The sequence below is a fragment of the Sarcophilus harrisii genome, chromosome 1 (assembly GCF_902635505.1).
Source record: "Sarcophilus harrisii chromosome 1, mSarHar1.11, whole genome shotgun sequence".
Classification (NCBI taxonomy): Eukaryota; Metazoa; Chordata; class Mammalia; order Dasyuromorphia; family Dasyuridae; genus Sarcophilus; species Sarcophilus harrisii.
The window spans coordinates 265,650,195-265,672,398 of NC_045426.1; the positions used below are offsets into that span (position 1 = coordinate 265,650,195).

General features: G+C 35.7%; 1 protein-coding gene across 1 annotated transcript; it reads right to left on the minus strand.

Moving 5' to 3' along the window:
• Window positions 1-518: 518 nt before the first annotated feature.
• Window positions 519-6,738, minus strand: FOXL3 (forkhead box L3). The gene is made up of 3 exons (XM_012542788.2): window positions 6,404-6,738; window positions 5,700-5,868; window positions 519-5,250 (listed from the first exon to the last, which is right to left on the minus strand). Exons 1-3 carry the CDS (start codon window positions 6,508-6,510, stop codon window positions 4,774-4,776), a joined length of 753 nt encoding a protein of 250 aa, XP_012398242.1. The 5' UTR covers window positions 6,511-6,738; the 3' UTR covers window positions 519-4,773.
• Window positions 6,739-22,204: the final 15,466 nt, after the last annotated feature.

The following is a 22,204-nucleotide window of genomic DNA, read 5'->3' on the forward strand; positions in this document are numbered from 1 at the left end:
GGAATCATGTAGACAAACTGGAGTGTTTCCATAAGGGAAAGACTAAAATGATCAAAGGATGACAGAAACTTTCATAGGAGAATGATTGGAAGAACTAGAGTTGTTTGATTACAGAAAAAAAGACATAGAAGAGTATATATAATAATTACCTTGAACTAGTTAAAGGGCTGATATGCAGAAGAAGAATTAGATTTGATCTGCTTGTCTTTGGAGGGCAGAACAAGTAATGATTGGAAGTTATAGAGAAGCAGAATTAATCTTGATATGAGGAATAATCTTTCTTACAGAGCTATCAAAAATATCATTGATCCCTTTCATTAAAGGTTTTCAGAAGTTGCATAGCCATTTATTGAAAAATTTATAGAGGACATTCTTGCTCATCTGTGAGATTGAATTAAGTAGCCTCTTAGTTTTCTTCCAACTCTTATCTAGATTTTTATCTAAGATTCATTTCCCTCTTATGAATAAACCCTTTTAGAGTACTCGTGTGCCACATATATTGGCAGAGAAGAAATAAGGGGAAAAAAGGAAGAGAGTTCTAGAGCCAGATAACATGGTGCTTGGAGGTGAAAAGAAAACAATTGGTAAGAACCCAAGATATGAACAAGTTGTAGGGCTTAACAATTGCTTAAGTATTTATTGGTATCATTGGTTCAAAGCCTGAATGATGGACTCATATGCTTATAGATCAACTGAGAACTAGGGTATCTTAACTTTTAGTGATCCTGATATTGTTTTTAGCTATTTTCCCTGAGGATAGAGGGTCTCCAGGATATGGAGGATATCCTCCAGGAGGATAGGTCTCCATTCCCTATTTACTGAGTCCCTTTTGGCTAAGCCAAATATTAATCAATTTAAAACAACACCAAAAAAAAGGTGAGAATGACAGATAATAGATTTAACTCTCTTTAGGAGCACTTTTGCCCCCCCCCAAAAAAAAAAAAAAAGTTTACTAGCAAAGAATCTCTCGAGCTAGAAGAGTTTCGAAAGTCACCTAATTTAACCCCCATCAAATAATCTACAACATTCCAGACAAGTAGTCACCCAATCTGCTACTATAAATCTGTATGAATTTCCAACGAATGGACTATTTGAAGAAAATATTTGAGTTGGAAAATATTCCCTTTCTTCTTGCCTACTTCAGTTAATTTTCAAACATTCAATCTAGGAAGTAAAATAAATGAAATTCATGTCATTTAGTAGCATGCAGGCTCCAAACTCTTACCTGTCTTTCCTCACCTTTGCAAGTGACTCTAATCTCCTTGGGGCTCAAGAGTGTGTGGTTGCATACAGTTAATATTAAATGTTGGGAAAGAACAGTGGGGGATGCAGAGAATCTTCTCCTTTTATAAACACTTTATTTCCTTAGCTATCTAAGATCTTAGAGGAAAAGAACCTTAGGAATTTTATCTGGTGTATTCCCCACAGCACCCAGTACAAGCTAATCCACACCACCCAGGAAAAGATCATGCACATATTAGATGCTCAGGAAATACCTATTGGTGAAGATGATGACAGTGATAAAGAATGTGAGTTGTCCTTCATGTACAGAGATGATACTGATTGACTTCAGAGAGTATTGGGCTCTTGGATTCTTAATGTTGTGTCTCTAATAATAGCAGGGAAAATATCATTAGATTTTCCACACTTTATTATTGGGTTTCAATAAAACCCATTTGCAAAGCAACTGATAAGAAGTGAGGATGTAATGTAGGAATAAAACTAGGGGCAGTTATAAAGCACGTCTTTTTAAAGGATATGTCTGATCATGTGTCCTATCTTCCAAAGCTATGTTAAAATGATTTGAAGATTTCCAATTAGCTTATATCATGCTACCTTTTCTTCCTTCCATCAATATGGACAATGATAATTGATCATATGCTAGGTTCTTTTGCAAAGAACATATAGTTAAGTTCATCTGAAAATAGGATCTCTTTTCTTGATTTGCTTCATCCACTCTTGTAATGAGGACACATAAGTTATAGAATCACCATGGCCTAAGAAAAGAAATAATATTATTCCTTGGTCTCACACTGTCCTGTATGCTTTGTCATAAGGTAATTTACGTAGATTTATCCCTGGCTAGCATATGGCAATACCTCACAACTTTGTTAATGGAAACCTGGTGATCCATAACACTTGTGTGGTAGACATCTGCTCGGGGGTAATACAGTATTAATGTTAATATCAATGATCGATCAGCAGATTTGCAAGAAAGGCATAAAGTATTTAATTATAATTGCATTGGGAATAGCTATGTAATGGTAGCGACATTTGAATAGGTCACATCCAGCCCTCACCCCTGTTATGTTGTTCTATATTAAATGCCATTCACTTTAAGTGCTAGAAACCTTTCTAAAGTGGTGAGAATATAATGCACTGGGCAAATTGAAAAATGTCCCTTCACTTTTAGAAACATGATTGATATCCTTTGCAAAACAAACGTTAGCACCTATCTGTACAAAAATTCCTTCAACTGCATGTTCTGACAACCCCAAACATACCTTCCTTACTAGGCAGCTTGAATGACTGACTGATTTACAAATCTGTTAGCTTTAGTAATTTTGTATTCCTATTGAAAATTCATTATTTTCCTGACTTCTCTCCTTTCAAAGCAGCTGGAACCTACTGTATCCAAATGTTTACATAGCCAGGATTTACATAGCCCAAGAGTTCTACCCTAAACCAGTTTTCACTGGTGAGAGAAAGAAGCCAATTAACTATAAGCACAAAGGATATAAAGTAAATTGTATTTGCTCCATTTGCAACAGAAAAATATATTTTCAAACACCCCATATATACTCCTTTCAAGTACAGACTACATTGCACTGCCACCATCTCGCTTATATATAGCAAAATTAAAAATAATGTTTTTGGCAAGACAGCAACTCAGATATAAATATAGCTATACTTACATTGGAGTGCAGACACATAAAAAAACTCACAAGACACATACACATACATCCATCATCATTCTGATAACATGAAAATGTCACATGGTCATTGAAAAATATTTTTGGGAACTTGGAAGACAGATGGTGGGTGGTGGTTGTTGTTTTGTCATGGTCCTCTTGCTATTGATGGTCCTCTTTTAAATATATGTTCATAGTTCCTGCTGCTTTTCTAAGAAAGAAATTTCCAGTGAAGTGTGGAGAAGCACTTGTTTTTGCTGAGGCTTTTTGAAAATCCATAGCATTTTCTAAGAATGAAGTCAGCAAGATGTTGGATTTTTTTTTTTGGGGGGGGGGGAAGTGGTTGGAAAGGCAGTACAGTAGAAGCATCAGTAACAATTCTGAACACAAAATAGACAAGATCATGCATTTTCACAATATTTATAAATGCCACTGATGATCTTTCCTCATCTAGAAATATGTAAGAGTATGTCAAGTGTCTATATACAGTATAAATTACTTAATGAAATGTCAAATCTCCTATCTCAAAATTCAAGCCATATGTAAACCTATCTTTTCCTTAGTTTTGGTTTATCCTTGTCAAGTTGTCTACCTTCATTTACCTTGAGTTCCTTTTTCTAAATCCTGGATTTGCTTTTGAAATTGTGTCTCAAGAAAATTAGTCTCTTTGTATGTGTTTCTATTTGAGAGAATAGTTTACAGTCACCACCTTGCAAATCATGTCTAGTGTAATCTATGCTAACCTTCAAATCAATTCTGTAAAGATTCTATAAAAACAATTCTGCAATTAATTCTGTAAATATGTGTTTAATAAAAAAAATGCTGAGGGATCAAATAGTTTCATGTGTATGATTATATTTTTCTAAATGTTCATCTCTCACATTAATGAAATAATTTACATTTCAAATGGTGCATACCATCCTAATATTGGTATCTATAATTGTGTTGGTCTCTGATTACCCACTTCACCAAAAAGGAAAGGACATTTATTCAATAGTATCACTTTGGGGACTGATAGCAGATGGAATTAATGACTTCATATGAATTTACCATTTCAAGCAAGGGGACAGAAGTAACTTCATTCTAGTGTTTTGTCAATGCCTAAAATTCCAAGTCTACTTTTGTCTCCTTTCACCTTGTATAGAACAAGTTCGAGGGGTTTCCTAAGCCATCACAATAACACAAGAAGATATTCTCTTTGCAGACGGGTTACAACATATCTATTAAGTCTTACCACATCATCCACTAACACTGACCATAGTAAATAGTATTAGGAGATAACTTCCACGGGGTATATTGAAACCACACATTACTATTTAGAGTTTATATAATTCTCTCTCATCCAGTTACTTAAATATCTATCAAGAGATTTTTGTTAGGGAATGAAATTATGAGCAACAATGTTAAGAATTAGAATAAATGAATCAAATATTGTCCCAATTGTTTTTTAAAGGACCTCGCTGGAAAGTAATGTCAGTAAGCCAACCTGTTTAGCAGAGTTATGCTTTTGTAACCCTAACACAGTTTCTAGCACATTTTTGTTTAATTGAACTGAATTGAATTGTTCCATTGTACAGGTTCCTCCAAAGATGAGCATCTTTAAAGGAATTAAGCCAATTTCACATGTGCATCATTTATGAGCCCAAAAGTCCTCCTCTACCCTGCAACAAATAAATGGATTAAACATTAAGTACCAATTGATGAAATCAAGCCTTGTTTTTATGTAACAGCTCAGTTTTTGTATGAAAGGTTGGCTTGTGCCCTTCTAGCAGATGATATGGAAAAGAGACATGACAATCTTACTAACTGACAGTTGAAGGTTATAGAGCAGTCCCAAAATATATTCCATTATATGAGTATCTCACATTGTCCAAAACTGGAGGTTAATTTGTTGAGATTCCAGTAGATGATATTTATTATCTTGGGTATTGAAGGGTGATCTTAGAGCAGGCAATGGATCAGGTGATGAGAGGATGTAATCAATGCTAAATTTAATTTCTGAGTCAGATTTTCCAAGAGAGGCATTGCTTAGGTTCTGTTGATTGGAAAGGCTATTTGAAAAGAATGGAGAAGAATCTAGGTGAGTGGCTCTGAACTCTTGTTTCTTGATTGTACCTTCGTTCAGGTGGGTGCCCTTTGAACAAGAATCCATCATGGGCAGCTCAGGGGTGGAAGGTCCCACATTCAATTTCTGGTCTTTAGGTTCCTTTTTCATATTTCTCCTCCTTCGCCTTCTCCGATAGTTCCCATTTTCAAACAGATCCAGCATGGACTCACATCCCGAAGCGAAAGTCCAATAGTTTCCCTTCCCTTTTTCATTCCCTTCCATCCTGGGGACCTGGATTTGTGAGAAAAGCAGTTCAGTGTGGATATGGTTCACAGATGCTGGCACTTTGCATCTGTGTTCATTTAAAGTCACGATTGGTATAAACATTCAAGTCATTGAAATCATGCCTCTCCCCTCTTACCCCCTTAATTGTGCAATTCCTAGGTAAAGCAACAATGACAACAACAACAGGAAAAACCAACTCTGGGTAACTCGGTATATATTAATAGAAATCAGACAAGAAGATCCATAACTTTTCAACTATTGGGAGGAAGAGAACTCTTAATTACCTAAAGCACAATCATAAGATTTCTCAAAAATATCCCTTCCCCCACACACACACCCTTGGGTTTCAGCAAGAATATTTAAGACAGATGTTTCCTAGATAGAAAGTCATCTCAGGGCTGCTGCTGTTGCCAAATAACGGACCTATGTGAAGAGACTGTGATTGATCTTCTTACCTTTACAAAACAACTGTTAAGGGATAGGTTATGCCTAATGGAGTTTTGCCAGGCTCTCTGGTTTGATCTGTAGTAAGGGAATTTCTTCATTATAAAGTCATAAATGCCAGACAGCGTCACTTTATTGGCAGGGCTTTGCTGGATGGCCATTGCAATCAAAGCAATGTAGCTGGAAAAGAAACTCAGGGTTAAGCCATTGCCTGGGATAAAGCACCAAGTAGCCAGAGGGACGCCCCCTCTGCTTTCCAGACGCGCTGTGTGCTATGGGTTTGGTAGAGGAACAGTCCTGCAAAAAGTCTCCTCCACTCTTCCCGCTGAGACCACCTCACTAGGAGAAGGAAGGTGTTTCAGGGAAGCTGCGGGATGCGTCTTCCACTGAGTGACCCAGACGCTATTCGGAGTTCCTAAAGTGCCAACATTTGCCTTCAGGGACCCTGGCGCATCCAGACGGCTCTCCTGCCCCATCCCTTGGCGACCTCCCACCACCTACTGTCAAAGCCTGGGGAGTGGTGGTTCTTTAGCCCAGCTCCTGGCAGCTGAGGTTTTCTAAGCTCTCCCTGCCCCAAGATCCCACTAGCATCTTCCTAGACCCAGGCCAGAGACGGAATTGAGGGGAGACCCTGACCTCGCTGCCTCCCCCGCCCTCCATCATTAGTACCACCTTGCCTCAGAGCGGAAGACTTCAACGAAAACTTCTCCGCTACCTGTACGCTGGGCGGCTGAGTTTCTTCTCCTCATCTGAGCTGCAGGCGGGGTAATCATCACCATCGTAGTTGAAACAGTTGTAAGGATACTGCGTGTTATCAAACATCTTTCTCGCAGCCGGACTCAGCTCAGCTCCGGCAGGGTGCAAGAGCTGGTGTGGGGTTCCCTTAGCGCCTCGTCCCTCTCCTCCACCTCCCTCTTCCTCCTTCTCCTCCTCCTTCTCCTCCGCCCTCACCCTCTCCCTCTCCCACTCACATACTCTCCCAGAGCAGGGGTGGAGGTTGTTTTTGTAATTCTTGAATCCCAGACAGAGTCTGTAGGGATATTTCTTTCTCTCCCTCCCTACACCCCCCCCCCCCATATACGCGCACACACACACACACACACACTCACACACTTTGTGTGAGTGTGTGTGTGCGTGTGTATGCATCCAATCTGAGTATAGGGAAGGCAGCTAATAACTGATTAAATTGGTTACTTCTCTCATGAACCTTTGAACCCCTTGGTTTGTACAGCCAGTAGCCATACTCAGGAGCTCTGGGTGGTCTGATGTAGAGGTGGAGAGGAGCCAGGCTTGCTTTCTTTTCTTGTTTCTTTTTTTTTTTTTTTCTTTTTCTGATCATCCCCATACTCGGTATGACCAAAGGAAAAAACAGGGATGTTAATAAATCATGCTTTAAGCTTGATTTTTGCAAATTCAAGTTTTAGGGTCCACTCCCCCCAAAATACATATACTCTATCCCCTTCTACTCACCCCTTCTCCATCCTCTCCCTTCCCCCTGCTTGGTTAAGGAAACACACGCATACACACAAACACCACTTACAGTCGGCAGACATTCCATCCAATAATGCACATCTCTCGAGATATAATCTGTAATACAGTATAATAGACATAAATTGTGTTTCCGTGACTAAAGGAAAAGCTATATGTTCAAAGAAGACAGAACAGAGAATCCGGGAGCCTACTGTCAAGCAGGAAAGCTAAGGGAAAATAGCTCCCGGCTGGAGAACTGCTTGTGTGGGCTTTGATCTGGGGGATGAATTAGAGTAATAGCCCTGTGTGTTGGCATCCAATACTGTAACAATTTAATAGTTTTTCTATGCTTCGGAGTGTTTTCCAACAAGTGATGTAAACCAAAGTCATAACAAAGGTTCAGGGACTTAAAAAAGGTGTATGCCACAAGATAATCAAATTATTCCAGGCCTGCTATTTCCCAGGAAAGCTGTGAGTTATTATTTTTTTTTTGGGGGGGGGGAACGGGAGGTCAGGAAGCTAATATGAATAAAAAAAAACCATCCCTGTAAAGTTTTTCAGAAGAAATTACAAAATGAGAGTAGCAAAAATGCAGATGAGATGAAATTATTTCATAGATCTATAGATCTTTCATGTATCAAGCTAGAGTTGAAGGGACCTGAAAGACCATCTGCATCTAACCCTCACATTGACAAATTAAGAAACTGAGGCTCATAGAGATAGAGTGATTTGAGCAAAATCACACACAGGAACAAAATTTAGATTTACTGTCCCTCAGGTCAATATCCAGGAGACAATATCACACTTCCTCTGTCTTTTTTTTTTTTTTTAACTAATTAATGGGAGGTATGTTAATAGGGACAATGGAGGATGAGGTAGGAGGTATAGAGCCTGTGGGGACAGAAAGGGCAAAATTGGGGAGCGGGGAGTCCTTGATGCCAGAGATGAGTAGTAAAAAAAAGACTAAATGTCTTGTTCTCTCATTTTGACTTTTAACCTCAAAATGTCCCTGTAAGTACAGATTGACAAACTGCCCGCTGTCATCATAGTTCTGGACTACCCTGGGGATTCTCAACTTCACCAACTCTGTACCGTCCTTTTAGGCAAATCTCTACATCTTTCTAAGCATTCTGTGTAGTATATAAACAAATAGTTACAAGTCTGAAACAAAGGAGGGAGTGGAGGGGGAAGAAAAGAAAAACTAAGAATATATATGTGTGTATATATATATATATACATATATATATATATATATACCTTATTTTAGAGGAAGCATGGTAAAAAAATGCAAAGAATATTGGATTTTGAGTCATGAGACAGGTTTAAATAGAAGTTATACTACTCACTACTTCTATAACTAAACCACGCTGAACCTCATCTTCCTCATCTGTAAAATAAAGCAGTTGTATTCCATACCCTCTAAATTAAGTTCCCTTCCAACTTAAGTATTACCTAAATACTATTTTTTTAAGAGAAGGCACAAATAATTTACAAAAGACAACCACAAAAGTATTGTCACTCTCACTATGAATAAACACCTAAAATAATGCAAATCTTCAACTGTTGTCTGTGACAATTCAGATTATGAGGGCCTCACATAGTAATCACATAGAATTTCAAATATGGGAGCAGCCCTTTTGTCCACATCCAAGCAGGCTACTCCTCAAACAGAGAGTCCCAGATAACAATAAGTCCATATTTACTTAGAAGAAATTTTCAAGGCCAACATGCAGACTCAATTTTAATCCTATTTTCAAAGTCAAATACCATGGCATCTCTCACTTGTAACATTGACCACAACTTGGCAGAAGAAAAATAGTTGTGGCATATGCTTCTTGTATCAACACTGCATTCCATTGAAGGGAAACACTTTTAGCTCTTGGATTCCTGATTGTGGTAGCCAAATGTGCAGGAGTTACAATTACAGAATGTGGTGCCTGACTGACCATCAACTGTGGGTTCTCTTGTGGGCATACTGTCTCCAAGTTCATCTTTCTTGAGTACAACTTTCATCATGTAACCAATCTCATAGCATTTCCCTGCTCAAGAGTTTTCAATGGCTCCCGATTGCTTCTAGGATTGGATATAGCACAAATTTTTTGGCTTAGTCTAGACAAATAAAATAAATGCTTTCAAAAACATTTTTTTATTTAAAAAGAAACCCTCATGGGTGGATCTTCTTTGAAAACTTCCTACTTGTATTGCCATGAATGAGATTATTATGTACTTTTTATAAGTCCTTTATACGTGATTTGGCAGAGGAGGAGAACCACATTATCAACTTTGCCCAAATCTATAAGAAATCATTAAGGTGGGTAGAGAGTTTTAATTATGAATCTATGTATTATAAATCTGTACTTGATTTTTCAGGGATGAGTATGAATGGATTTTTTAAATGAAAGATTTCAAGGTGTTTGGGTTATCACTTGGGACCAGAATTTCTATGTGATATGAAGATGATATCAATGTCATAATATTAAAAAAAAAAGAGGCATTTTACTTGGAGTTTTCAACCAAATTAAAAAAAAAAAGTTGCATAGAGCAGGTTACTGGAAAAAAACATTAAAAAATAAAGCTCAGTAAACTTGTCTTTTTTTTTTTTTGTTATTTAGTCATTTCAGGTCTGTCCAAATCTTCATGACTGCATTTGGGGGTTTCTTGGCAAAGATATTAAAGTAGTACTAAACTTAGTCAAATAAGGTGAAGTGACTTACCTAGGTTTAAGCAGTTAGTAAGTGTCTGAGTTTGTATTTAAACTTAGATGAATAATCTTGCGTCAGCATTCTATCTTCTATGCCACCTACCTGCCCTTATAAAGAAAAAAAAAAACAATATTTTAATACTACATGGAATGGGCCCTGGGGCCCTGTTAATTTCCTTTCACTTTCTCAGGAATGTTTGCCAACAAAATTCCTATGTACTTTTATTTATTTGTTTATTTGTTGTTTATTATAGCTTTTTATACAAAACATATGCATGGGTAATTTTCCAACATTGACCTTTGCAAAACCTTCTGTTCCAGCTTTTCCCCTCCTTCCCCACATCTCTTCCCTTAGAAGGCAGGTAGTCTACTACATGTTAAATATGTTAAAAATATATGTTAAATGCAATATATGTATACATATTTATACAGTTACTTGCTGCATAAGAAAAATCGGATCTAGAAAGAAAAAAAAAACTGAAAAGGAAAATAAAATGCAAGCAAACTTCAACCGAAAGTGTGAAACTGCTATGTTGTGGTCCATACATTTCCCATAGCTCCCTCTCTGGGTGTAGCTGATTCTCTTCATCACTGAACAATTGGAACTGGCTTGAATCATCTCATTGTTGAAGATAGCCACATCTGTCAGAATTGATCATATAGTATTGTTGTTAAAGTGTATAATGATCTTCTGGTTCTGCTCATTCCACTTAGCATCAATTCATGTAAGTCTCTCCAGGCCTCTCTGAAATCATCCTACTGGGTGATTATTACAGAACAATAATATTCCAACAACAAATATTCCATAACTTATTCAGCCATTTTCCAATTGCTGGGCATCCACTTAGTTTTCAGTTTTTAGCATAGGAAAAGAGCTGCCACAAAGATTTTTGCACATAGGGGTCCCTTTCCCTCCTTTAAGATCTCTTTGGGATATAAGCCCAGTAGAAACACTGCTGGGTCAAAAGGTATGCACACTTTGATAACTTTTTGAGCATTGTTCCAAATTGCTCTTCAGAATGGTTGAATTCATTCATAAATCCACCAACAACATATAAGTGTTCCAGTTTTCCCACATCCCCTCCAACACTCGTCATTATCTTTTCTGGTCATCTTAACCAATCTCACAGGTGTATAGTGGTATCTCAGAGTTGTCTTAATTTGCATTTCTCTGATCAGTAGTGATTTGGAGAACCTTTTCATATGACAAAAATAGTTTCAATTTCTTCATTTGAAAATTGTCTGTTCATATCCTTTGACCACTTATCAATTGGAGAATGGCTTGATTTCTTATAAATTTGAGTCAATTCTCTATATAATTTGAAAATGAGGCCTTTATCAGAACCTTTGACTATGAAAATGTTTTCCCAGTTTATTGCTTCCCTTCTAATCTTGTCTGCATTAGCTTTGTTTGTATAAACACTTTTTAACTTAATATAATCAAAATTACCTATTTTGTGATCAATAATGATCTCTAGTTCTTTGGTCACAAATTCCTCCTTCCTCCACAGGTCTGAGATGTAAACTATCCTATGTTCTTCTAATTTATTTATAATTTCATTCTTTATGTCTAGATCATGAACCCATTTTGACCTTATCTTGGGAGACAGTGTTAAGTGTTGGTCAATGCTTGCTTTCTGCCATACTAGTTTCCAATTTTCCCTGCACTTTTTGTCAAATAGTGAATTCTTATCCCAAAGCTGTGGTCTTTGGGTTTGTCAAACACTAGATTGCTATACTTATTGACTATTTTGTCCTATGAACCTTACCTATTCCACTGATCAACTAGTCTATTTCTTAGCCAGACCAAGTGATTTTGATGACTGATGTTTTATAATATAATTTTAGATCCTGTACAGCTAGGCCACCTTCATTTGATTTTTTTTTCATTAGTTCCCTTGAAATTCTTTACCTTTTGTTCTTCTAGATGAATTTTTTTGTTATTTTTTCTAGGTCAATAAAATAGTTTCTTGGGAGTTTGATTGGTATAGTGCTAAATAACTAGATTAGTTTAGGTAGTGTTGCCATCTTTATTACATTTGCTCAAACTATCCAAGAGCACTTAATATTTTTCCAGTTTTTAGATCTGACTTTATTTGTGTGGAAAGTGTTTTATAGTTTTGTTCATATAATTCTGACTTTCCCTTGGCAGATAGATTCCCAAATATTTTATCCTATAGACAGTTATTTTAAATGGAATTTCTCTTTGTATCTCTTGCTGTTGGATTTTGTTAGTGATGTATAAAAATGCTCATGATTTATGTGGATTTATTTTATATCCTGCAACTTTGCTAAAGTTGTGGGTTATTTCTAATAGCTTTTTAGTAGAATCTCTGGGATTCTCTAAGTATACCATCATATCATTTGCAAAGAGTGATAATTTGGTTTCCTTATTACCTACTCTAATTCCTTTAATCTCTTTTTCATCTCTTATTGCCAAAGCTACCATTCCTAATACAATATTGAATAGTAATGGTGATAGTGGGCAACTTTGTTTCACTCCTGATCTTACTGGAAATGATTGCAGTTTATCCCCATTACATATGATGCTTCTGATGATTTTAGATAGATGCTACTGACTATTTTAAGGAAGAATCTATTTATTCCTATATTCTCTAATGTTTTTTTTTAATAGGAATGCATATTGGATTTTATCAAATGCTTTTTTCTGTATCTATTGAGATGATCATATGATTTTTATTAATTTGGTTATTGATATAGTCAATTATGCTAATAGTTTTCCTAATATTGAACCAGCCCTGCATTCCTGGTATAAAACCTACTTGGTCATGGTGTATTATTCTGGGGATGATTTTCTGTAATCTCTTTGTTAATATTTTATTTAAAATTTTTGCATCAATTTCATTAGGGAGCTTGGTCTATAATTTTCTTTCTCCGTTTTCATCCTACCTGGTTAATATCAGTACCATGTTGGTGTCATAAAAGGAATTTGGTATGAGTCCTTCATTCCTTATTTTTTTCAAATAATTTATATAGTATTGGAGTTAATTCTTCTTTAAATGTTTGGTAGAATTCACATGTAAATCCATCTAGTCCTTATTTTTGGTTGGTCCCATTTCTCCTTAGGGAATTGATTAAAAGCTTGTTCTATTTCTTTTTCTAAAATGGGACTATTTAAGCAATTTACTTCCTCTTCTGTTAATCTGGGAAACCTATATTTTTATAGATATTCCTCCATTTCACTTAGGTTATCAAAGTTATTGGTGTAAAATTGGGCAAAGTAACTCCTAATTATTGCTCTAATATCACTTGATACATATATATTTAGTATTGATATTGCTTCATTATAGTATCCTTTAGCAAGATATAGTTTCTTTCCTTATCTCTTTTAATTAGATCAATTTTTGATTTTGCTTGATGTGAGATCATCATGGCGACCTCTGCTTCTTTTACTCACCTAAAGCATAGTAGATTCTGCTCCAGCCTTTTATCTTTACTCTGTATATATCACCCTGCTTTAAATGTGTTTCCCATAAACAACATTGTAGGATTGTGGCTTTTAATTCAGTCTACTATCTGCTTCTGCTTTATGGGAGAGTTCATCCCATTCACATTTATGGTTAAAACTACTAATTTTGTATTTCCTACCATCTTATTATCCCCGGATTACACTTTTCACTTTCCTTTTCCCCTTACTGCCTTCTCCAGTATTTAATTTATGGGCACCACTTGCCTCAAGTAGCCCGCCCCCCCTTTAGAATTCCTCCCCCTTTCTTATACCTTTCCCCTACTATTTCTGTATTCCCTTCTTTTCAGCCTGCCCCTTCCCTTTTCCCTTTTCCCCCTCCTATTTTTCAATAATGTGACAGAAGTTTCTCTGTAAACCAGAGAGGTCCAATATTTTCTCTTGGAGCCAAATCTGATGAGAGTAAGGTTCACACAATGTTCATCTCCCTCCCTTTCCCCCTTCAAATATAATAGGCTTCCTTTTTTTTATTCTGGTACAATCCCCTTTCCACCTCTAGTTCTTTTTTTTAATATTATAACAGTAAAATCAAATTATACATGCACTCTTTATGTATATCCATAACAGAAATACAATTCTCAAGAGTTATTTTTACCTTTTTATGCTTCTCTTGAGTTCTGTATTTGGAGGCCAAATTTTTTGTTTAGCTCTGGTTTTTTCATCAGAAATAAATGAAATTCACCTTTTTCATTGAATGCTCATCTTCTTCCCTGGAAGAAAATGCTCAATTTAGTGGGGTAGTTTATTCTTGGCTGAATTCCAAGTTCCTTTGCTTTTCAGAATATCAGATTCCAGGCCCTTCGATCCTTTAATGTGGAACTGCTAGATCCTAAGTAATCCTTATTGTGGCTCCTCCATATTTGAATTGTTTGTTTCTGGCTGCTTGTAATATTTTTTCCTCAGTCTGATAGTTCTGAAATTTAGTCATAATATTCCTTGGAGTTTTAATTTTGGGGTCTCTTTCAGGAGGTGTTCAGTAAATTCTTTCAATGGCTATTTTACCTTCTGATTTTATGACATCTGGGCAGTTCTCTTTGATGATTTCCTGAAAAATAATTTCTAGGCTCTTTTTTCATCATGGTTTTCAGGGAGTCCAATAATCCTTAGATTATCTCTTCTAGATCTGTTTTCCAGGTCTGTTGTTTTCCCAATTAGGTATTTAACATTTTTTTCTTTTCTTTTCTTTTTTTATTTTTTTGGTTTTGCTTGACTGATTTGTGATCTCATTAAGTCATTCATTTCCATTTGTTAAGTTCTGATTTTTAATGAATTATTTTATTCATTTACTTTTTTTTTTACTTCTTTTTGTATTTGTCCAATTGAGTTTTTAAATGATTTGTTTTATTCTATGGATTTTTTTCCCATTTCCCAATTTTTTTAATGAGTTATTTTATTTTTCCAGTTCACAAATTGTTTTCCTAGGAGTTCTTTACCTTTTCCATTTCACATATTTTGTTTTTCAGGGAGTTGTTTTCTTTTTTCAATCTATTTTTAATGAATTATATATCTTTTCCAAACTCTCTTGCAAAGTTTTCCTTTCCTTTTCCCCATTTTTCTTCTAGTTTTCTTTTAAGAGACTTTTTAATTTCTTCTAGGAGAACTTTGTGTGATAGGGACCAGGTTTTATCACCCTTTGGGGCTTCATCTGGAGACAATTGGCTTTTAGTCTCCTCAGGGTTTGAAATCTGTTCTTCTCTTTTACTATAGAAGCTATCTACAGTTAGAGCTCATTTTGCCTTTTTACTCATTTTTTTTTAAGTTGGAGTCTGCTTTTAGGGCAAGGAGGTTCTAAGCTTCCTCTACAGACACCAGGAAGTGACAGAGGCTGTGCTGGGATCAGGCTGATTCACTCCTGGTACTGGGTGGGCATGGCTAGGTCACATGAGACTGGCTCTTTGAGGTTCACTATTGATCTTTTGTGTTTGTGTTGGATGTTTATAACTTCTCTGTTGATCTACTAGTTTGCAACCAAGGCAGAGTAGTCAAAACTGTGGTAGAGTCCCCCCTGTAGATTCTTTGCCCTGTGGAGACTACCCCCCCATTCCTGGTCTGTTCAGCATGTGCTGGCCTCCATGCTCTGCCTCCCTGCCTTCTCCTGGCTTCCTCCTGTGCCTGCACCTGATCAAAACAGACCTTTTTTTTTTGCCAATTTTAGAAATTATCTTCTGCAGGTAATTTGCTGCACTCCCAATATTCATGGATTCTGCCAGTCCAGAACTAATTCAGAAGCTGAATTTCATAATTAGTGTGAGGATAGCAGGGGAACTCAAAAAGAAGCATGTGTCCTCTCCACCATCTTGGCTCCTCCCCTCCTATGTACTTTTAACTAACATAGACTTAATAATGGACATTAGGGTGATAGTCTATTACAGTGCAATGTTGTTTTTTTTAACCTCACAATTAGGGCACCAATACCTTTTTCTTAAGCTAACTTGTCCAGTTTTAACATTGGTAATTAGAGTGACACTAATATGATGTTACAAAAATGTGACATATTAATTCTTGAAACTAATTTGTTTTTAGTTTGGGTTTAATCTTGGTTTGCTTAAATGTAAATCTTCCAAACTGATCTTTCTAATGCACTAGCTTCTTTTCTTGCTGCCTACAAACATGCCTAGATTTCTTTGATCCTTAGCGGGGAAATGCCCTGAATTGGATCTTACTATCCACTCAAAGCATCATCCTCTACCTCTCCTTCCTTTCAAAGGTAAATTCTTGAAGAAAACTATGATCTTTGCTTCCATTTCTGCACCTTTTACATTCTCTGCAATACTTTACCTTCTGGCTCCTTTTATGACCACATAAGTACCAATGAACTTTTATTTTTTTGTCAATCCAGTGACTTTGCTCAGTTTTCATCCTTCTTATTCTCTTCAGGTTTCTGACATCTCTTCTTTATACTGTCTCTTTTCTAAATGTTTGTGCAACTTCTCTATTATAGTTCTCCTCTTTCTTTTCTACACAGTCCTTCTCAGGTCTTTTTCTGGATTATCCTTTTTGGATAATTCTGGCCCTGTCCTTTATTCATGAGTGTACTCTTGGGCTCTGTTCTGGTCATTCTCTCTTTCTCTCTCAAAACTCTCTTGGTGACCTCATCATCTCTACACCAGTAACTCCAGAAAAGTTATATCAAGCTCTTGAGATCCAGATCAATATCTCCAGCTGCTTGTTGGTATCTCTAAAAAAAAGCCTTATGGCCATCTTAAACTCAACTCAACATATCTCAAAGCAAAACTCAGTATGTCTCGCTCAGAATCCTTCCTTCCTAACTTTCCTATTTCTGCTGAGAGGACCATGATTCTTTCAGCTACACACATTTATAATTTGTGAGTCATCCTGAACTCTTTACTTTTACTAACCTCCTCTAATATCCAAACTACTGGCAAGTATTGCCCATTCTGTCTCCAAAAAAGAATTTTTGTCCCCCTTCTTTTCACTAACACTGCCCTTCTCTGATAATATAAGCCCTTATCATCTCTTGCCTATACTATTTCAATACACTCTCTTTTTCCATCCTTTCTCTGTCCCAAGCCATTTTTTAGCCAGCTGTCAAGTTGATATTACTAAAGCAGAGATCTAATCATATCAAGATGCTTAAGAAGTTTCCATGGCTCCCTATTGCCTCTAGAATAATATACCAAATTCAATGTCTGGAATTTAAAGTCCTTTACCATTATCTGTCTTAATAGGTTAATTATATTTTACTCTGCTTTTCATACTCTGTATTCCAGGCAAACTGGCATACTTGTGGTTCCACTTATACAACATTCTATCTCTTGTTTCTGTGGCTTTTAAGTAGCTGTCCTCCCATGCATGCCTAAAATGATCTCTCTCCTCATTTCTACTTTTTTGGAAACATTTGTTTCCTTGAAATAGTAATTAGAGCACCATCCACTATTATTAAAAAATACTTCTTGAATGACACATTTTTAGTTCTTCACTTTCACTTACAAAATTATTTATTTTGTACATATTTTGAATTTACTTATTGTGTGTATGTTGTTCCTCAAGTAGAATATGAGCAACTTAATGGTGACCTAGCAGTACCAAATCTAAAATTATATTATAAAACAGCAGTCACCAAAACCTCCTGGTACTGGCTAAGAAATAGAGCAGTAGATCAGTGGAATAGGTTAGATACACATTATGCAACAATCAATGACAATGTCAATCTATTTTTTAATAAACCTAAAGACTCCAGTTTTTATGTTAAGAACTCATTATTTGACAAAAATTGCTGGGAACACTGGAAAATTATATGTTAGAAACTTGTCATAGATCTACATCTCACATCCCATTCCAAAATAAGTTCAAAATGGGTATATGATTTGGGTATAAAGGGTCATATTGCAAACAAATTAGGAAAGCCAGGGATAGTTTACCTATGAGATCTTTGGTGAAGGAAGGAATTTATGGACAAAGAAGAATGAGAGAACACTATGAATTGCAAAATGAATAATTTTGATTACATTAAGTTTAAAAGTTTTTGCATAAACAAAACCAAATGTAGCAAGGATTAAAAGGAAAGCAGAAAGCTGGGAAAAAAATTTTTACAGCCAGTGTTTTTGATAAAGTCCTCATTTCTAAAATATATAGAGAATTAACTCAAATTGATAAGAATACAAGTCATTCACCATTTGATAGTCAAAGAATATGAACAATAGATTTTTAGATGAAGAAATTAAAACCATCTATAGACATATGAAAAAATGTGGGGCAAGTGGGATAGTAATACATTGCTAATAAAGTTGTGAACTGATCCAATCATTCTTGAGAGCAATTTGAAACTATGCATAAAGGATTATAAAACTATGCATACCCTTTGATTCAGCAGTGCTATTATTGAGTCTGTATTCCAAAGAAATCATAAAAGAGGAAAAAAGGACCTATATATACAAAAATGTTTGTAGCAGCTCTTTTTGTGGTAGCAAGGAATTGAAAAGTGAGTAGTTGCTTATCAACTGAAGAATCGCTGAATAAGTTATGGTTTATGCAAGTAATGGAATCTTCTTGTTCTATAAAAATGATGAACAGGTTGGTTTTAGAAAGGTCTGGAAAGATTTACATGAACTGATGCTGAGTGAAGCTAGCAAAAAACATTGAACACAGCTACAGCAGAATTGTGCAATGTTCAACTATGATAGATGTGGTTCTTCTCAGTGATTCAAGGCAATCCCAATAAACTTTGGATGGCAAACACCATCCACATCCAGAGAGAGAACTATGGGGACTGAATAGGGATACACGCATACTAATTTCACCTTTTTCTCTCATGTTTTCCTTTTATTCTGATTTTTTTCTTCCATTGTGATTCATATGTAGAAATATCCAAAAATTATTGTATATGTATAACAAAAATGTTTTTATATGTAACTGTAATAATAATAATAATTACTTGAATTAAAAAAATAATATAAGCTCCTTGAGAACAAGAACCACTTCAAGTTTATTTTAGAATCCTCAATGAGGCCATTGCGGCTAGAATTATATCTATTTGTTCCCTTAAGTATTGGTCTAGGCAATATGGTTTTCAGAGGCAACCTAATTTCTGATCACTGTTTATCATAGGAGAAAAGAAGGACCCCCTTTTCCTTCAAATCCAAGTTCCACAATGAACACACCTATAGCAATTAGCCAAAAATACCCATTAATATCATTTGACAGGAAAAAATCAGAAATGGTATATATAAGGATAATTTATATCAGAAAATATAGCATGAAGGAATTCTATTACTGAGAGTGTGATAATTCAACTCAAACTAGAAAGAAAGTTCTGTATCCCAACCAAGAGAAAGTACTCCAAAGTCTCTAGTTTAGCAAACTAGGGTTAGGGACTCGATAAAGACTACCCATTTTACCTAGATGTTCCTATAATCTTTTCCTTAAGCAACCTAAAGTGAAATTAGCCTTATTCTCCAAACCAACTGCAGTCACCAAAAATACATTTTTAATAACTCAAAAGATTCAGAATTTCCTGTCTTCACCAATCTACTCCATCTTTCATTCAGGCCAAGGCTTTTATCTCTTATTAGTGGAGAAATTAGGAATACAAAGATAAAAATGAAAAATTTTCTGACCTCATGGAGATTATATTCTATTAGAAGACAAAGTATTTACATTATAGTCATATGAGTGTATATAAAATAAATACAAAATAATTTTAAAAGAGAAACACTGGCAGCTGAGAGCAACCAGAACAGGTCTCATGTAGCAACAGAGATGTGCTAGAAACAGTTTGAATCAACTTATGAGCTGACTGTTAACTTTTCAGTGTAACATTTATACTTTGGAAAATGACAAATACTAAAAAATCAGATTTTTTTTTTTGTTTTATTTTAAAATTTGGTTTTCTTTATTTGTCTGCTCTAGACTTAAGAAAGAATTGGAGAGATATCACATTGTTTTCCTTCTCAGTGGGTGGAGGAGGAATGGGAAGGAAGGAAAGAATTCAGAACTCAAACTTTTAAAAATTGAATGCTAAGAATAAGTAGTAATTGTATTTTTTTTTTTAAAGAGAGTGATGGAGAAAATGTTAATAATGTAAATTAAAGTAGAAGTGGTATGTCATACACGTACAAAAATCATGTGTGTATATATGAAACATAATATACATTATATATAATATACATGCAATATATAACATATAAAACTATGTATGTGTGTGTATATATATATATATATATATATATATATATATTTTTTTTTTTTTTTTTTTTTTTTTTTTTGCTGAGGCAATTGGGGATAAGTAACTTGCCCAGGGTCACATAGCTAGGAAATATTAAGAATCTGAGGCCAGATTTGAACTCAGGTCCTCCTGACTTCAGGGCTGGTGCTCTACCCACTGTACCATCTAGTTGCCTCTAAAACAATATTTATTATATAATATATATTTTCTTGTTAAATATTTCTCATCATACCCTTGTATAGAAGATCATATGTGAGCTGAGATTTTAAGAAAATTAGAAATTCATTTTACTTTTTTTCTTTTGAGAGGTAATGAAGGTTAAGTGATTTTCCCAGAGTCACATAATTGGAAATTATTAAGTGTCTGAGGCTAGATTTAAACTTACCTCCTCCTGACTTCAATACTGGTGCCACTACACGTTGAGCTGCCCTGAAATTGGAAATTCTAAGAGGTAGAGGTGAAGAACCAGAAAATTAGGAGATTCTATAAAGATTAGATTGTAATGTGTATAAAGGGAAGTAATGCATAATAAGTCTCATTTTGAAGAGATTAGCCACCATTGAATAGACAGCAAGAAAATCTCATCATGTTGGGGCCAAGATAAATAAATGACCACTAGATTCTGTGGCCAGGGAAGATTATAAGTCACTCTAAAAGAATTGCATATTTTTAACCTATACCAGACTGCTTGCTGTCTCGGGGAGGAGAGAGTGAGAAGAAGGAGAAAAATTTGGAACACAAGGTTTTGCAAAGATGAATGTTGAAAAGTATCTTTACATGTATTTGGAAAAGTAAAATAACATGAAAAATAAATTCATTCATTCATTTTTTAAAAAGTCACTCTAAAGTGTGGCCCAAAATGGAACCATTCTTTTTCATTATTTCCTTTTCCTTTAGTAAGTTCCCCTCTCATTTGCCATGAGTTACCAGTGATTTAGCCTGGGTTGTTAGTTGTTTTAATTGCTTTTTTTCTTTCCCCATAGAATCCAAGACATCAAGGGCAGGATGTCTTTTGTGACTATGAAGGTTAAATGGTTGCACGTGTATCCCCTTTCTTCTACTTTATGGACCAAATTCAAGAGTAATAATGGAAAACTCATTTCCCTGTGGATGAAGAAAATTACCTGCAGTGAAAGCAGACATATAATCAGGCACAGAAAACCAGGGACGGTAAAGAGTAAGTCAAAATTGAAAAAAATAATCCATAACCCAAATGTAAAGACAAGGTCCCTTCAATCATCAGTGTGGAACAGCATGTGCTAATTTCCAGGAATGGTCAAGATGTTAAGGATTAAAGGGAACTTAGAATTCTAATACTTATAAATCGGAAGGAAACTGAAACCTAAATAATTAGTGGCAGAGCTGGTGCTACAACCCAAGCTTTCTAAATTTTAGTCCAAGATTGTTTCTTCTCCTACATCTGAGGGCTGGGGATATGTGGGGCATTATAGGAAGGAATGGGGCATGGAACTAGGAACAACATTTGTCTCTCGTCACTCTAATGTATTGTTTCATTGAAGTTGCAGGTGATAGAGGGCCCAGAGCCAATCAAGGTTTACTCTGAAAACTAGGGGCTAGGAAATGCTGCTGTGAAGAGTAGTAATATGAATAGGTTTAGCAGCCTTGGTTCCCCTCTAGTTTAAATGTGGTGTCGTTTGAGACAGAGACTGCCCCCCAAAATAAAAGATTCTGATTAAAAACTGTATCTTGAAATTTTGTGGTAAAACTCTTAAGTCAGTTGCTAATGTCCTAAATCCCTCTCTACCAAAGCAGGTGGAGAGTTCCAAGGTGATTTATGATTTAGGTGATTTCCATGTTAACTAGTAGCCACACCTAATGATTTCATAGTCCACATCTTTTACACTTTACTGTCTTCTGCTCTCAGTGTAAAAGTTCTCTGTTTTAGGATCCCATTTAATCAACTATGACATTAGTGATTGTAAGAAAAAGCATAAAAACTGATAAATGAATCCTTAAGATATGAATAGCTGAAGAGAAGTTAATGAATCAACCATTCTAGATGATATTTGCATTTTCAAAGGGAATTCCAGGATTAAGAAAATATACCTTCACCCCAGTGGAGTATATTCACTATCCCACTAATGGTAGGAAATTCAGGGCAGTAGAAGACTGAGGGAGAATGAATTTGGGGCAGGGGATGATTTTATTGTTG

What these genes read in the sequence shown, in the direction of transcription:
- FOXL3 (XM_012542788.2), bottom strand. Translation starts at nt 6,510, where the DNA reads ATGTTTGATAACACGCAGTATCCTTACAACTGTTTCAACTACGATGGT. An exon ending in CTCAGCCGCCCAGCGTACAG is followed by an intron (nt 5,869 to 6,403) that starts GTAGCGGAGAAG and finishes TTTCTTTTCCAG; the next exon opens with CTACATTGCTTTGATTGCAA. An exon ending in TTAACAGTTGTTTTGTAAAG is followed by an intron (nt 5,251 to 5,699) that starts GTAAGAAGATCA and finishes TCACAAATCCAG; the next exon opens with GTCCCCAGGATGGAAGGGAA.